Source organism: Hemicordylus capensis, chromosome 3, assembly GCF_027244095.1.
Source record: "Hemicordylus capensis ecotype Gifberg chromosome 3, rHemCap1.1.pri, whole genome shotgun sequence".
Classification (NCBI taxonomy): domain Eukaryota; kingdom Metazoa; phylum Chordata; class Lepidosauria; order Squamata; family Cordylidae; genus Hemicordylus; species Hemicordylus capensis.
The window spans coordinates 188,568,082-188,586,183 of NC_069659.1; the positions used below are offsets into that span (position 1 = coordinate 188,568,082).

At 44.2% G+C, this 18,102-nt stretch overlaps 1 protein-coding gene across 2 annotated transcripts in view; it reads left to right on the forward strand.

Annotated features, from left to right (window-relative positions):
* The window catches only part of FGFRL1 (fibroblast growth factor receptor like 1), a 274,981-nt gene that overhangs the window by 228,284 nt on the left and 28,595 nt on the right, over positions 1-18,102 (forward strand). For both annotated transcript variants that reach the window (XM_053309697.1, XM_053309696.1), the window contains one exon: positions 17,193-17,273. In XM_053309697.1, coding sequence (XP_053165672.1) covers positions 17,193-17,273 — 81 coding nt within the window. The remainder of the gene's footprint in view (positions 1-17,192; positions 17,274-18,102) is intronic.

Below are 18,102 nucleotides of genomic sequence, written 5' to 3' on the forward strand. Positions count from 1 at the left end.
GTTTTAGTGTTGCCTTGCACGTTTCAAGCTCTGCTCTTCTTCAGAAGCAATTCTTGGCTAGATAAAATTAAATCACAATGTTTAACAAAGTAAAAATCTACCAGCACCTTGGGACTAAATCTACCAGTACCTTGGGAGGTTTTCCCTCCTTTTTTGCCTTCAATCTGACAACCACCCCATCTCTGAACATGGCATATTCCTCTAGCGCTCTGTTAGTTTTCTCCAGAACCTGACCAGCCACACATTTTTGACCTTGACTTCTGCCCCAGCCTTGACCTGTGGTATGTTTGATCACACTGTTTACTTGAACCCCTAAGAGTCCCAGTACTCTGTTGCCCTCCCACATGCCAGTCCCTATATCACTGCAGCAGCACTTATTAGGATGAGCTGACTGCCCCCTCTTGGCCCCGTGTGGCTTTCTCCATGGTTGCAGTTCATTGGAGAGTAGCACAACCTGGCATCAGGTTTGCCATACTTGCTGAAATGTTGCTGCTTGTTTTGTTGTAGCAGGTGAGAGTCAGTGACATGACAAAGGAGAAGCAAGAGGACTGGATGAGAGATTCAAAAAATGTGATTCATTAATGACTTTGAGAAGGTATTGGAAGGATGAAATACTCAGTAGCTGGAAGGGAATGATTCGATTTTAAGCGTGTTGAGTGTATTACATTATCATGGTTACAGGGCCAGCCCTCTGATGAGGCACTGTGAGGTAGCTACCTGAGGTGGTAGGTGCCCTGTGTCTTCCTCCACCAGCTGCCTGGGCCACCCCCACTTCTACCATACCTGGTAGTGGTGGCGGCAGTTATGGCAACAGTAGCTTCCTAGCCCACCACTCTACTGCTCTACACATCTTGCTGCTCCTTTCCCCACCCTCTGCCTTTTGAAAAGACAGGGTGGCATGCTGCAGAGGTATGTGGGTGGGTGGAGATTGGGTGTACGCAAGTGGGAGATTGAGTGTGCGTGAAGAAATTGGTGCATAGCACACTATAGGGATGGGGGGTAGATTGGTTTGTGATGTGTTCTATGCACCATGGGGGTAAAGGAAGCACTGCATGCTTCTTAGATGCTAGGGGCCTTGGACTGAGCCTGAATAGTTACAGCATCTTATGGATTCACACAACCCCAATTGCTTTAGTTCCCCATTCATTGCAGATTATTGCCACTGTAATCACAATCTTTGCAATGGAGCATAAATTTGAACCAGATCCACAGGATATCCACGCTAAAGCCTTAATTACCAGACTCTTCATCTTTCCTCTTATTTGCTATGATTGCAAGGTTCTCTTCCTTACTTTATGCAGTCATATACATTAGGAAAAGCCTTTCACTCAGACCCTGCAGTCCTCACTCACGCCTCGAGTCATTATTTTTTTTACTCCCTCCATTTGTGTACCTTTATGTTGTATGCTGTATCCACTGTGCTGAATTGTTTTCAGATTTTAACTGAACCAATTTGAACTGAGCCTGGATAGGTTTAGGCCCATTCCTCACTTTATATAACTGGGTTTGCTGTCACCTATACACTTCACAGGAAGCTACAGCCAGTACAGTACAGGAAGGTTGACTCAGCCTTCCAAAGGTTGACTCAGCCTTCCATCCTTTCGAGGTCGGTAAAATGAGTACCCAGAATGTTGGGGGGCAATATGCTAAATCATTGTAAACCGCTTAGAGAGCTTTGGCTATAAAGCGGTATATAAATGTAAGTGCTATTGCTATTGCTATTACTGGCGCTCCTACAGCCAGTACTGTATATCCAAGCACACATCATACATATATTTTAGGTGTACACTTAAAGTCTTAAGTTTATACAGAGAATAAGATAATATGTGAAATGACTTCAAATCAGAATGGAAGCATGTCACCATTGAGCAAAATATGCAAGCAGAATAATAGAAGCAGTGTTTTATGAGGGAATTTCCGAAGAACCACTTCTGCTTCAATTGCGTGTCTTGTCTTAATTTTTAATGTAGTAATTTTTAACAGTCTCCTTTTTAACATATAAATTGTGTCATTCTTACAAAGCACCTTTTGCTGGCATTTTTAAGGACTGAGTTCTTTTTAAAACGCCACCCTTGAAAAGATTTGGCACAGTCTGAAACATTTTTCTTCTCATGAAGAATTTGTGTTCCCAAACCGTGGCAACAATGTAGCCAGAATGTTGCTTTTGAAAAGGCTGGTGTATGGTAAATAAAAGAACAATTAGACTGCAAGCACCCCCCTGCAGAGCAGGAACAATGGAGAGGGTCAAGTAATAAGCCATATGAACTGCAGAGCAGATAATTGACCAAGCCAGCAATTATTTATGTGCCAGCTTGAAGCATTTTAGGTCACCAGAGAAAGCCTATTGAATGGATATGGGTGGTGAATTCACCAAAATAGATGGACAACATTGAAATCTAATAATCAAAGTTCAATTTAATAGGATTTCACCACCAAGCTCTTATAGTGGGCACAGGTTACTAGGAAGTTTTCTGACACACACTCCATTGAAATGAATTCATTGGACTGGGGCGTGTGCAGGAGAACTTCCTGGTGGATTGTGCCCCATGTGTTTTAGACGTGGTGCTAACATCATTTTGCCCGCAGCTTCACCCTTCAGCATTTCTGGCACTTTTCAGCCACTCAGTCTCCTGCGTCTCAAAAGAAAATACATCTCGGGTATCACATTAATCGGACTGGTATGAGATTATGGCTTGCAAATTGCTGTTTTTGGATACGGATGCCTTATCCATTTTAAACAACTTCAGCAGTTAAAGCGTAATAATAGACCAAAGTAGTCGACATATCTTAGAAGAGAGGGCAAAAAAATATGCTTACTAAAACAGATAGATATCCCAGAAGCAGGAAATTTAATATTATTAATGAAAACAGACAGCATTATTGGGAATGTTTTCATGCTATACTATATCATTCAGAACATAGTATTTAAAAGACACTATCTTTTGACTTAGTATATCACAGATCTTTTGCTCAATGTATTTTTAACAGTTATCTGTGATGGAGAGAGAGAGATGATGATGATGATGATGATGATGATCAGGAAAAAGAGAGGATTTTTATTTTTGTGATCTTATGGCAGTTTATGGCAAGGTGCCTTCTCACAAATTTCCACTTTAGTTCTGTAGGCCCAAGGGTTCCAATAGGCATTCTCATCCAAAGTGGCTGAAAAACAGATTGTGTTAATACAGAAGTCCACAGTTTTTATTAAGGTTTCCTGCCCACCCACTACAACTGTATATTTTTAAAATTTGTGCATAATCTTTTCACCCCAAAATGGTCATATGTGAGCTGGAATACACATGGACTTTGTCATGTGCACATTTGGTATCTCCCAATATGTATTTATCCTCCCTTTTGCCAGACCCCACCATGCTGATAAAAACACGTTTTCAGTTGGTTTTGATGCAAGAATAAACTCAGCTTGGCAGGTACCTGGTGCACATGTTCTCGTTCTGAGCTGTAGCTCAGTACTATGGCAGCTAACCTTACATATGCCTACAACAGTTATGTGTTTTGTCAGGTTAGAAAAAAGACACTGGCCCATCAATAACCTGTTTTGCCCCATTGATAACCTGTTTGCCTGATTGTATTATTATATATGGCTTTAAAAGGACCAAAGTATGGATAATAAGCAGTTCAGTTAGATTGTGGTAGGGGAGCTTCAGTGGTTAAGTGATTCTTTCCAGCTGTTTCTCTCTCTGTGGTTTATATTGTGGTTACACCAGGACATGGTGCATCCCTTCCCACAAATAAGAAGCATTCAAGAAATAAGCCCATGTGCTCCATTTTAGCCATTGCTCAAACAGCATGCACTGAGGCAATTTTTATTTCTTTTGCAGGAAAAGTGAAGCGGGGGGGGGGGGGGATGAAATCCAGGTTCTCAGTTGTTTTATGTCTCCATAGATTCCAAGGGCTCCCTGTGTACATCTCGTTAAAAAGACAAGAGATCCAGACTCTGTAGCTTAGGCCTGTTCTTAATTTGCCCTCTGGGGATTCTGAACATTCTGGCCTACTGTGAGCTGCCCATAGATAAGTAGATTCAACCTTGTCTTGCTAGTATCACAATGGGAAGCAATGTGAGATGCCCGCCTGACCTGGTATTTGGTAGCAGATATTTAAAGTGGAGTTGAGGTAGATCTCTTTCATTCATCCCTGAGAGAAAACCTCATTATAATTTTTCAAGCCTGACCAAATTACATCACTTTCCCTCTCATCTCACTCCCTGCCCACCCTTTTGCCCGCTCCTTTATTCATTCACACCCCTTGTTCTTCCAAAGAGTTGTGCTTTGAGCCAGCAGCTGCGTTAACTATGCACACTGGTGCACGCTGATCGCTTCATTCCCCAGTCGCCCCCTCTGCTGTCTTTGAAGTGTGCTCAGGTCTCAGGCTTCAGTTCAAAGGTCGCTTTGTTTATTTATGCAAAGCTGGTTCATCTGTGAAATGGGGCTTTCAAGGCCCCCTGACATCAAAAGCTCCAAAGCCGGCCACAGCGAGTCAGTGCAGGGACTAGCCTTGCCATCTTATAATGTGAGCTACTCTTGCCGGCCACGGAGAAAGGCTGGGGCTATGTTTTTAACTGAGTAAACTGGGCCATTGTTTAGACTCCTGATCAGAATCTGTTGCTAGTTTAAAAAAACAGCAGCCAAGTTGTTCACTGCTGGCTAAAGCAAAGCAGCCTCAGAAGGTCAAGTGCAAATACATTTTGGTCCAGGCTCAGAAACCACTTAAAAATATTTCCTTTCAGGCTCACTCAGAGACCAATGTGACTTGCCTTACTATCTGGCATAACCAGCAAAATGCTTGTCACTGAGACAGGGGTGTGTGTGTGTGTGTGTGTGTGTGTGTGTGTGTGTGTGTGTGTGTGTGTAGAGCATGGAACTCAAGTGTAGTGTGACATCTCCTTGCAGGACCTCATCAGTGGACCACCCACTGTCAGGAGTAATGGGCAGATTTTGCTCCCAGTGTTTTACTTACTTTTCACCCTAGGAATGAATGACAGCTATTCAGTTATAGAGGAAAAAGTAGAGGCATGCACTCAGAAGCAGCGGGGGCGGCTAACCTTTTCTCCTGTCCCCAGCAATCCCAGAGCCTGAGCTGAAAAGCAGGTTTTGTCCCCTCTCAGCTGTTTTGCAGATTTCAGACAATTTACTCTCTCCCAAAGAACTGAATAGAGGAAGCACCGAGAACCAGGTCTGCATAGCATCACTCCCTCTTCTGCATATGAGTCCATTGTGGGTCCTATTTCCTAGTGAAGCTTGTGTGACAGAATGTTTGGAACTTGCTTTTATACAGATAGACAAGCAAAATGCCTATGCTTTGTGTGAGTGGCAGGGTGGACAGAATATTTGCATACTGCAAGGGATACAGTGCATCTCTACACACTCCATGTCTATGTAGAGACATATTTCACCCCACTGCAAGTTCCTGTCAGTGAGGATTAGTGTTGCTGGGGGTAGAAAAGTGTCCCAAGTCCAGTGATTTTCCCTGTAGGGTGCTAAACTTGTTCCCTGACCATGGTGCCCCAGCCATTGTGAACTAAATCTAATCCTGTCTCCATAACCTATCCTGGATTATGTTTCTGGATTATGGAGTGTGACAGAATGTTGGAAATTTGCTTTTTAGCCTACTTTCCAGTAGGCTTATGAGATCACCTGGAGTTCCGTGTGTGTCCATCCACATATTTGTGTGTGTGTCCCCCTATCAACTTCAAAATGCCTGGACCAATATGAACCAAATTTGCTACAGGTGCAGGGACTCATGGGGACACCTCAAAGGTGTAGTTTGTAGTGATGTCATCCACCCTGATTCCAGATGAACGTATGAGGTGCAAGTGGAAACCGCTTTGGACCAAATGTGGTACAGTTGCAGGGACACATGGGAACACCTCAAACACATAGTTTGTGATGATGTCATCCACCTCCATTCCAGATGGTGGACACATGAACATTTGAGGATCAAGGGGGCTAACATAATGGGCCAGTTAGTGAAACTGCTTCACAATAACAGCCTAAATCATCAAAGATTTGAGCCCATTACATTTTGCTGCTCCCTTCCAGTGGCCTCTCTAATTTTTTTCATCTGTGTGCGGAATGAATTTTTTTCTGGGTGGCAGTATCAAGGCAGTGTGTGCACACGTGCATTCAGAGTGGGACCTTCTTGATTCAATGTGATTGGGATCTAAAACTGACTGAGTGGACATACAAAAATGTGTGAGCATGTGCATGCCTTAGCTCCCTTCCCTTTCTCACATTTCTATTAAACTCACACCCCCAATATTCTTTCCTTCTTTCAAACCTCCATCCCACCCTGTCAGGAAGGGAAAAAGAAAAGCAACGTGGTGCCATTTCACCTACAGATCATCTCTAGGTTGGTGATGCTAGATGGGCTGTTGTGTCACCCCAAGAACTTTGCTGCCTTTTCACCTCGCTCCATGGTAGGGCCAGCCCTGAGGTTTAGTGTGCAGAAACCAAACCCCAGAGAATGACCAACAATTCAAAGTCTGAGTAAAAACCTATCTATTATCTATTTTAAAAAGAGCTGAGGATGTTATGATCCTTATGAATGCATCACTGAAGTACCTGCAGGTGAGAGGAAGGTACCAGCAGATTTGGGATAACCTATAGATACATCAATTTCACCAAATTCTGAGAGGAAAAGACCTAAGGGGGCCATAGCTCCCCAAAACTGCCCTGATGTAACTAAATAAAGCAGAATGTTTTTGGCCTTGAAGGCAGTTAACCAGGTGAGTAGAGCTAATGGAACTCAGTGTTGAGAGCTGGAAATATTGTGATCCTTATGGACACATAACCAAAACACTCTCTGGCAAGAGGAAGGTACTAGCAGACCTGCAGTTATATCAGTTTCACAAATATCTGAAGAAGAAAAACCTAGGGGAGCCAAAAAGCCACAAAACTGCCCCAATGCAACCAATGGAGTGGAATATTTGTGGACTCAGAGGGTCCACAGACAACCACGAGGGTGGAGTGAATGGAACTCAGTGGCAAGGAGTGGAGGATTTGAACAAAAAGAGTGGGAAATTTATCAGCTTGAAGAATACTCACTCAGGAGAGTTACAACCTGCTCTGCCACTGAGGTATGGCCTAATTCCCAAAGGTGATGTACATGGGTCTCCCATCTAGGCACTGACCATGCTAAGATCTGCTTAGCTTCAGCAAAGTAGCTTTATCGTGTACTCTTAAACCATGATCTGGAATCCATAGCATGTCCCATAGGATGTGTGCTGAGAGGGCATCACATTTTGTAGATGGTTTGGCAGCAGGGTCTTCTACAATCATGCCCAACTGCACAATTTCTGTTCTTAGTCTGCACTTGAACTGTTAGTTTAGAAACATGATACTGGTTTTGTAATTTGCCTTGTAGCACACTAAACTTTGTTTAAATATTAGAGAATCCTTAGAGAATCCAGAGGTTCCTTCCTTTTCTCCCTTCCTCCTTTTATTTCAATGAAAGTACATCAGAATTAAGTTATTTATAGAGTTTTATTTCTCCCCCACCACGGAGTTTTTTGGTGGCTATTTGGATTTCTGTGGGAGTTATCTACTGTAGACCTTAGGACAAAGCCAGAAATGGCTTGTTGCCCCATTACACTTCCACTACAATGAATGGAGGTTCATGGCTAGCTAGAATGGACCTCTGGCTTACCTTTCTACAATGTCTAGGTTGCTGCTAGATCTGCTGGATGGAACCAGGGCGCAATCCAGAATGCAGTTACGTGTGAATTCCAAGGAGCTCATGCAATTCAGAGCCCGGAGGACTAGAAACTAACTTTTAAAAATCAATTTTTAAAAACCCTCTTCATTCATACTGGCAACTCTGAAAGTTAACAGTGGAACATTTATTGTAATTCAGTTAACTCCCCTTTGTGGGGAATGGTGGCATAGCAAGAAAGCTGCAAGAAGGTTCTCATACAAGAGTGTAGACTTTAAAATAAAATGCGAGACTTTGAATGTAATGGCAAGCTCCTTGCCAAAAATGTTGAATTTGACAGAACATTAGAAAATGACCGCTTCTGCAAACAGAGTTGCCAAATCTGAAACAGCTCTAGTTGATATAAATCCCCACTGCAGCTGCATCTGTTTAACTCAAAGCATGGCTCTAAACTTCTTGAGTTGCCACACTGAAATACTTCTCAATATGCTTTCCAGCTACCAGAAAGAATAACAGAAGCAGGTTAAGTGTAAATTTTCACCATTTGTGTATTTTGCATTTCCTTTTGTTGCTGTTGTTACATCCCATCCCCCAAAAGAAGAGAGGCAGGGGAAAAGGGGAAATTGTTCTTCCTTTTAGGCCCTGTCTTGCCCAATCCAACTAAGGAGATTTGCACACAGCTTCTGCGTGCATATGTCTTGCTGGATGAAGATCCCCAACAAGGATGCACTCAAGTGCACATGTGAGCGTAGACACTGGGGCGGGTCTCACAATCACAGAGACCTGCCTGGGGAGGGTGAGTGGGGAGAGTGGGCTTAGCCACAGCAGTCTGCTCTGGGCGACCAAAGCAAGCAACCCACATGACTGCCGGCTCCGTTACGGAGCCGGCAGGTGCTGGGGGGAGCGGGGGCTAATCAGCCCCCAGAAGCTCCAGCATGGAGAGACCCCCAGAGCCGGGAGGCTGCTTTTAAGCCTCCTGGCTGGTGGTCTACTCACGATTTTGAAAACTGTGTTTGCGGAGCACTCACTCCGCAAACCTGGTTTAAGGGGAGGGGTAGTTAGGTGGGTTAACCTCCTGGAAGCCACCGGGCTCACCTGCAAGCCCGGTGGCTCACATGGTCAGGTGAAATCGGGTTAGGCTCTCCTAGCCCGATTTTGCCTGATAGTCAGAATAGCCTTATTGTCTGTATGCAATGCATTGCTTCCTATTGAATTGTTACGGGGTCCAGAAATAGGATTATCTGTACACACACACACACACACACACCATTGGCACCCCTACAAAGTTGCCTGGTCTGGCTTGACCTCTGTGTGTGTGTGTGTGTGTGTGTGTGTGTGTGAGAGAGAGAGAGAGAGAGAGAGAGAGAGAGAGAGAGAGAGAGAGAATATACAGGAAATCTCAGTGTTTCACACTGAAGCTAAGGACAGTCTATGAAGTCAAGCATCGAAGGAAGCATGGTTATCAGATCACATCCTATCCTTATAGGTCTGCACAGGGCTCCCTGACACCCTAACATAGATTCCCGGTATGGCTCCAAAGCATTCTTCCTGAGACCTCAAACCAGGCATCCATAATTTTACTTGTTTGTCAGGATGTACTCATTTTTGGTACCAAGGTGTTAAAACCACTCAGTTCTTTTTTCCAGAACTGCTTAAGCCTAGAATCAACAAGTCCTTCATATCTTTAAATTTTACATTTGGCTTTCCAGGCAATCTTGTCACCCAGTCTAACCCCTTTGAATCCATTGTTCCATTGTTTTCCATTGAAGACCATCCCCATGAAGACCATCCCTCTGCTAAGGCACTGTTTTAGTGTCTTTTTACACTATAACACCCATGGAAAAACCCCAAGGCATGCAGTCTTCGGGCTACATTCTGCATTCTGAAGGCTGTTGCTTCTCAGCAGTGTCACCACCACACCCCATTTGTCTTTGCTGAGACCCTGGTGTTTTTCTCTTCGCATTGGACAGGAAAGTAGAGAGAGAACCTGCTCCTTCCTCTGCTCCTGGGAGTTTTCTATTTTGCCCCAATCCTTGTTTCCCATCCTGGGTGCATGTGTCTGTGGGTGCTTGAAGTTCCAACAAATTAGGCTAGAAGGTTGTGTTGTAGGTGTTTTTTTCATTGGTAGAATGGGAAAGGGGATTTATCCCTTTCCAGGTGGGGAGGGCAGAAAACTTCTTCCCAGAATAAAAAGAGAGCCCCTGTAGGGACCCTGGCCTGAAGGTGCACTCTGACTACAGGCTTATGTGAGGGTGATCTGGTGAGAGAAATGGGGTACACACAGGATGACCTTTTTAGTTCAAGTTACTCTCACCATGCGAACACCTATATCATGGTTCTCAGTTGTTTAGTTCCCCAATGAATAACTGTTAGTACAGTTACTCATTTCCCCATCAGTTGTCCCTTAGCAACACAAGGACTGCCACTATGCCTAGCCTCACTTCCGGGTTCCCGGCAAACTCCTCTCATTTGCATAGCCCCACCCTTGGGTACCCTCCATAGCTGGAAAGCCAAGTCGTGGCCTTCCCTTCATAGAATGAAGTTAGTTCTTCCTACTCCTTCCTAATGACTCCTCTCAAATTTGTTCAGGCTTCTTAGTCTCTTCGCTCCGCTCTTTTTTCTGGATGGGCTCAATTTACTTTCTCTACCTGAACTCATTTGGGAGTTCCTTGCTCTTCCCTCTGCTCCCATCTCTGGTCCTTCAGATCATCCCTGACCTGCTTCCCTTCCCCGAATTCTCTCTTCCATTCCCTCTGCTTCTTCCCTGGATCTCCAGATCACCTCAATCCACTTTCTCTCCCCAAACTAATTTGGGTCTTTCTCTTTCCAACACTTCTTCTCCAGATCTTTTTACCAACCCTGCTGTCCCTCTTTACCTGATCTCACTGACATCCTTCTCTCTCCCTTTCACCATCCTCTACCCTCTTCCCTTCCTCCACTGTGCAGTGCAATATATGCATTCAAATTTCCAATACAAGTGGTATTCCTCCTTGCACTTCCAAGAATCCCATGAGTGAAGAGTTGAGTTCAAAGAGGCAGATTTTACTCCCTTCCCCATAACAAAAGTAGGTGGCTCTTTAGTTTAGAAAATGATGACTAGTGGATCTGGTATGAGTTCCTAAAATTATGAATGATCATTTTCATTTTCATAATAATGTTCAGACATGATTGAAAAGATGCTGTACTTGTGCACAGCATCTAAAGCAGTCCGGAAGTCCCACCCCATCACTCACCTCCAGCAGCACATGGCTCATGGTTTCAGTGGCATTCATTTGAAGAGGTGAACGGCATATCCATGATGGCCAGTGTTTCTGTGATAGGAAACTTAATTTGAAACTTGATTCAAATCTATCTTTTCCCATGGTAATCTAAATCAAACCACGCTGTGCTGAAGGAAGGGAGCTTGAAAAATCATAGTGTATTGCCCACATAGAAAGGTTATGCACACAACAAGGGCAGGAGAGCTGGTCTTGTGGTAGCAAGCATGACCTGTCCCCTTAGCTAAGCAGGGTCTGCCCTGGTTGCATATGAAAAGGAGACTAGAAGTGTGAGCACTGCAAGATATTCCCCTCAGGGGATGGAGCCGCTCTGGGAAGAGCAGAAGGTTCCAAGTTCCCTCCCTGGCTTATCCAAAATAGGGCTGAGAGAGATTCCTGCCTTCAACCTTGGAGAAGCTGCTGCCAGTCTGTGAAGACAATACTGAGCTAGATGGACCAGTGGTCTGACTCAGTATATGGCCGCTTCCTATGTAACCAGGTGGGTAGGGGGGAAGGCAGGGATGAACCTACCTGGATTCATCGGTGCACCATTGTGCACCCACATGATCTACACTGCTCCTGGCAGCACAGAACAGCAGAGGATGGGAAAATGAGTTCTCACCTCCAGGAATGCCATAATGCATCCCGCGATGAGCGCGGTGCATTGGAGGATTCCCCCAGGAGCTGGTTGCTCAAGACCAGGGCTTCTCAACCTTGGGTCCCCAGATGTTGTTGGACCAACTCCCATAATCCCCATCCAAAGGCCTTTGGGACTGGGGATTATGGGAATTGAAGTCCAATAACATCTGGGGACCCAATGTTGAGAATTCCTGCTCTAGAAGCTCGACTATGTGCATGCCTGGGCTGCGTGCATCCCTTAAGCCTGGCTAAAGGCCAGGGTAAAAAGTCAGGTTGGGCAGGAGGGCAGTGCCAGGATCGGGCTCAATCCCGGTGCTGCCCACAAGCAGCCCAACCCAGGCTGCGCTGCCCTCGTCTGAGTTAGGCTGCCCGTGTGAATAGGATTAGAGTGTAGGCAGCGCCTTTGCAATGGTAAAAATAAAGACTTGCCTTTCTTATATTTCCGTAGCTGCATCTGTTATCATTTCCCCCACCCTGCCCCATAATAGGCCTGTGTGTTTTCTCTTTCTGAAACCTTCCTGCTCTGTGGTGTCTCCATATCTCCATTTCTAATTCAGCCAACTTTCCCTGAAATGGTTGTGGGGGGCAGGGGAGAGTTTTCTCAAGGCTTGTTGTATGCACGTCCATAGTTTGAGGATTTGGGTGGATAACGAGCAGAGATGCCTCTTCAAAGGATGTGGCGCATTCACAGCAACTTGGTTCACATGAAAGGCTTGGCAGCCTGTCAAGTGTGGCTGGGAATGCCGATTAGTTTGTGCGCATGAGTGGAGTTGGGGGCAAAAGGGGCTGCACTCTGGCGGACAAACGGTAACATGAGGCTGGAGACAAAGGCTGAGGAGGCCAGCCTTGTTACACCAGGCAGTGGAGGGGTTCTAATTAGCAAAACTTATGTGAAAGATCGGTGGTGAAGCCCTGTGAGCACCCTGGGTTTGATTCGGGAGATTCTTTTCCTGTCTTCCCTGTAAGGTTTCAGGACTTGGCTCTAGAGCTACCAAATATCCATTTCCAATATTAGTACCATGTGTTATTTTGATACTAACTGTAATAAATATGTTCCAATATGTCCTGAATGGTTTCTCCGAAATCTGTGTGATGTTGCATATGATAAATGGTAAACTTACAAGCATCTCCCAAATTTTAAAGAGCAGAGCAGACAGGGCTTTGCTACTGTGAGTTGGAAGCACCTAAGCAGTGCCTCCTTCATATTAGTGTCTATGTCTGTTGTTACCCCTGATTACTGAGCAAAGGGACACCTTTTAAAGTGGCGATTCTCTTATACTTAGCAGAGGGAGAGCAACTGGCTCTGTCCAGCCCCAGCACAGCATCCCTCCAGTGGCTGTTGCTGGTATCTGCCTTATGTTTCTTTTAGATTGTGAGCCCTTTGGGGACAGAGGACCATTTTATTTATGTATTTTTCTTTGTAAACCACTTTGTGAACTTTGGTTGAAGAGTGGTATATAAATATTCACCGTCATTAGTAGTAGTAGTATGTCTTGTGTATTGAGCCTCTGTTCAACACTGCTTCCTGTAGAACATTCCTCAAAGTTGCCCTGAATGTTTTCCTTCTCAAGTGACAAAATTTAAAATTTGTTGGTTTTAATTTTATTATTTATTTATTTAGCACATTTTTATACTGCCCTAACCCAAGGTCTCAGGACGGTTCACAACAAACAAATACTAAAAACAATTTAAAACAAATAATAAACAATCAAAAGTTTAAAAAGTTAAAAGTTAAAAAGCTAAAAAGTTAAAAGCTAAAAAGCTAAAAAGCTTGGGTAAAAAGATAAGTCTTTAGACCCCTTTTAAAAGCCACTAGAGATGGGGAGACTCTTATTCCCACGGGAAGTGCGTTCCAAAGTCTCGGGGCGACAACAGAGAAGGCCCGTCCCTGGGTAGCCACCAAATGACATGAAGGTAGCCACAGATGAGCCTCCCCTGATGAACGTAGTGGACGATGGGGATCATGCAGAAGAAGACACTCTCTTAAGTACCGTGGGCCTAAGCTGTTTAGGGCTTTATAGGTTATAACCAGCACTTTGTATTTTGCCCGGAAACCTATCGGCAGCCAGTGCAACTCCTGTAATATATGAGTAATATGGTCTCTTCAAGATGACCCGGAGACCAACCTGGCTGCTGCATTTTGTACTAATTGTAGTTTCCGGACTACGTACAAAGGCAGCCCCACATAGAGCGCATTGCTGTTTTGAGAACATGAACTTCAAGAAACGGACGCAGCTGGCGTATCAACCAAAGCTGATAGAAAGCGCTTCTGGCAACTGCCTCAATCTGGGAAACCAGGGAGAGGTGTGGATCCAGAAATACTCCCAGACTGCGTACCTGTTCCTTCTGAGGAAGTGTGACCCCATCTAGAACAGGTAGATCAATATCGCTTCCCGAATGACGACCGCGCACAATAAGTGCCTCCGTCTTGTCTGGATTCAATCTCAGTTTGTTATCCCTCATCCATCCCATTACTGCTTCCAAGCAGGCATTCAGGGAGGATATGCCTTCTCCTGATGATATTGACATGGAGAAATAGATTTGGGTGTCATCAGCATACTGATAACACCCAGCACCAAATCTCCGGATGATCTCTCCCAATGGTTTCATGTAGATATTAAAAAGCATTAGAGACAGTATGGAGCCCTGAGGGACTCCATATAAAAGCTCAGATTTTGAAGAGCAGCAGTCTCCAAGCGACACCATCTGGAACCTGTCTGAGAGGTAGGAGCAGAACCACTGCAAAGCAGTGCCTCCCACCCCCAACACTCTCAGATGTTCCAGAAGGATACTATGGTCACAATCACAATTTTGTGATTGATTTTAAATTGTTGAATTGTTTTAACTTTTTATATGTGTTTTAATTGTTTTATGTTAACTGCCCAGAGATGAAAGTTTGGGCGGTATATAAATGTGATGAATAAATAAATAAATAAACAGCATGTACTGCTAGGGAAACTGCCATAACAGCAATCACAGACAGAGCAGACTGTGAACACCAAAGACTGCCTATTGGCAAGGTTGGGTTGATTGTGAGACCTGTCAGAGTAGGCAATGCCGTTCAAAAGGTAGCAGCCAATGAGAGCTAGGCCAACCTCTGAGTGTTGCAGTCATGTTTTCCAATGTGCCACTAACGGCTTGGGGACTTGGGAAAGACTTGGCCAGCAATGCAGTGCAGACAAAGAGAGAGGGGGAAGCAAATGTGGCTTCTCCCTCCCTCTCTGCAAAAGGCCTTTGTGAGGCTAGTACAGCCTTCAAGGACCTATTCCTGGATATTAGAAGGTCTTCTGCAGGGAGGGGGAAGAACCCAAAATTGCTTCCCCCTCTGCTTGAGCCAGGCCTCAATCTGCAGTTAGTTTAGTGGCTAAACTAAACCCTTGCTCCTCCCTCATAAGAAGGGATGTGCGAACCAGCTCGCCCTCGAGACAGTTTGCCATTGAGCTGGCTCAGCTTGAGGTTGGAAAACACGCCCCCCCCCCCGACCAGCTTGGGTCAGTTTGCAAGTTCTACGTGAGGAATTTTTAAAAACAACTTACCACCTCTTGTGGCCTCGGGGGGTTGCTGCCGTGGGGGGGGTCTCCGGTGGTTCCCCCTCCCCTGCTGCCCTCCCCCAGTCTTAAAAGGGCTGATTTGCAAATGGTGAGTGCAAATGAACAGTGGCCTCCAAAATGGCCACTTCCAGCACAGAAAGGGATAAAAAGGCCCCAAAACTGTCCGAAACGGCACTTTAAAAACCGGGGAGAAGCCATCACGGTGAGGAAGAACCGTCGGAGTGTCCCCCCCCCACCCGTGGCGATGGCAGTCCCCCTCAAGACCACTGGAGGTGGTAAGTTCTAAAAAAAACACATTCCACACACACACCCCGCCCGAGCAAGGCCCAAATCAGTTTAGACTCAAACCAGACTGGGGCCTGGCTGACTGGGCTCAGATCAGCTCAAGTCCAGTTCAACTTGAATCGAACTGGGTTTTCCGGTTTGGTACACATGCCTAGTTATAAGACTGCACAGAAAAGCCCGATCCAGACATTATGCTGTACGAGTGTACAGATGTCTGTACACTCATACATATATTTATATGAATGACTGTACCTGTGTTTGTTTTAAAAGTGAACCTGGAAACCACCCCTTCAAATGCATGCTACAGCTAGGAAGTGTAACTTCTGTACTTGTGTTCAGCATAACATGTGAATGACTGTACCTGTGTACACTCGTATGAGTGCTGAACATAACATGTGAATGGGCCTAATGTCAGCCACTGATTCATTCTTCAACTGTGAATAGGTTTTTCACAGCCACACCATGCAGGATGGCTCATAATGTGGTAAACCATTTCCATGGGATCTAGCAGCATCTCCTTCAAAGAGCTTTTGAAAAATTGGTCTTTTAAAGCTACATTGTCCTCTAGCCTAGAAATTTGTCGTTATAAACAAGTGCATTTTTATTGTCATACAGAAATGTGTGCTTCAGTATTTCAAAACTGTTGATGGTAACAAAGTTGTACCACCCCCAAAAAAGGTTTAGGGCAGTTAAACTTTTGCAAGAAAATGTAGTTGATCGCAAAGCACACATGCATCTTGCAGGCCACTACAAAGAAAAAGGGAAACAAGCAAGGTCAAGGGATGTGTACATATTTCAAGCAGCAGTGTAATATCCATCCACTCTCTCACTTGCAAACACTAGACTGATTCAGATATTATGTTGTATGTGTGTGCAGATGTCTGTACACTTGTACCTGTGTTTGTGTGAATGACAGTACCTGTGTTCATTTTAAAAGTTAACCTGGATACAGATCTGGATACACTGCTGAACATAAAGTGTTAATAGGCTTACTGTATGCTGTGATGGCCAGCCCTTCTTAACTCTATTTCCCAGGGTTCTCTAGAAGAAACAGTGATAGGCTGGATCCAATTATCTTTGACTGAAACTTTGCCCTCATCTAGAATCCTAGCCAATTTGTAAAGAGCTTGTTGGCTTTCCTTGTATCAAATTTTCCAACTGGACCTCTGCATTGGTCCAGACTCAATGGATTCAGCACATCTCTTTTGCCCTTTGTGTCTGTTTGACATGTCCTAATCAATACTGTTGCCTATTCCCTCCTTTCCCCTATGTTTCCCCTTCCTCTTGTAACATTTTCATTTTGATCCCTTCTTTTCCTAAATATGCACAAATCTTTCACATAAATTTGTGTAAGGGTGCTCATATAAGTTTCCAAATGAATAAAATAAAGTTTCACTTCCTGGATTTTCCTGAAAGCTGTGAAGTGCTGCCTCTAGCATGACAGATTCCCAGAAGTCTCTCTTGCCTTCTCAACTATAATAATGATTTATGCCATCATTTGCAAGGAGTGCAAAACAGTTCCATCTCCTCCTTGGGAACGCCAGATCATAAACATAAACAAAAGAGCTTGGGTTTGCTATTAATGGCAGCATTAATTAATCTCCCATCACGTTAGTAGCCAGCTGAAAAGCTCAAAAAACAGTCAAGGAACTAAACTAGCCAGGCAACAAAACACATTCGGTGTGTTGGAATGGAATGGAATGTTGCATTCCAAAGGGAGCACAGCCTGTAGCCTGCATCCCAGCCCAGACACTACCTTGTGATGTTTTGAACCATTTTTCTTTAATTGCAGATGATGCCAGCTCAGGAAGGGAGAGTCTAGCACCTGAAGGTCCCAACAGTGAATCTGAAGATCATTCTGGAAAGCTGTGGGGTAAGCAAAAAATGCACAAAGTTTCACCAGCTCTGCCACTGCTGCCAGTGTATTTCCCTGGAGGATAAAAAGACTTAGCACCATTCTCATTAACAGGGACTTCCCTTAGCAGGGCTCTTTTGCATGGAATGGATATGTACTGCTACTGTCGCCCTGGTTACTGAAGAACCAAATAATTAAACAATAATATTGATACGGAGTACTCTTCAAAGTTCTGATAATTCAGGTGGCCTTTCCAATATTTAACACAGTTTTGATGAATCCAACTTGCAAATCATTCTTACATTATGTATTTATTTCAGTATCTGCATTCTTATATATTAGGTCTCTTCGTGTGTGTGTGTGTGTGTGTGTGTGTGTGTGTGTGTGTGTGTGTGTGTATCTACCTATCTATCTCTCAGATTCTTCTTAAACTTTTTTCTACCAAATCGTCTGTAGTCTTGTCACATTTTAACTCTTTGATATCAATTTACTTTTGTTCTTGTATGCAAACTATGCTTGTATAAGAATAAGCCTTTTAAGTTTATAAACCCATAGTGTGGTGCACTGCTGAGGTAAACATCAAGTATTAATATATCCAGTCCTTTTATGTAAGCTGAGGAATTGGTCTTGATTGAACTGGTGTGTGGTCAGAATGGGTATACTGAAATTCAAGTTGACCATTGAAATCTGCTGCTAAAGGTTGGAAAACAGGATTGCAAAATTAAGTGCATGTGCTTAAGAAGTAACACACCATTCTCCTTTGACACTGCAAATAGCCAGCCTGAGTGTTCAGCAGCTTTTGTCAAGGGAATCTTTTTGAAAGAGATAGGTTCACTGATCTACTTTG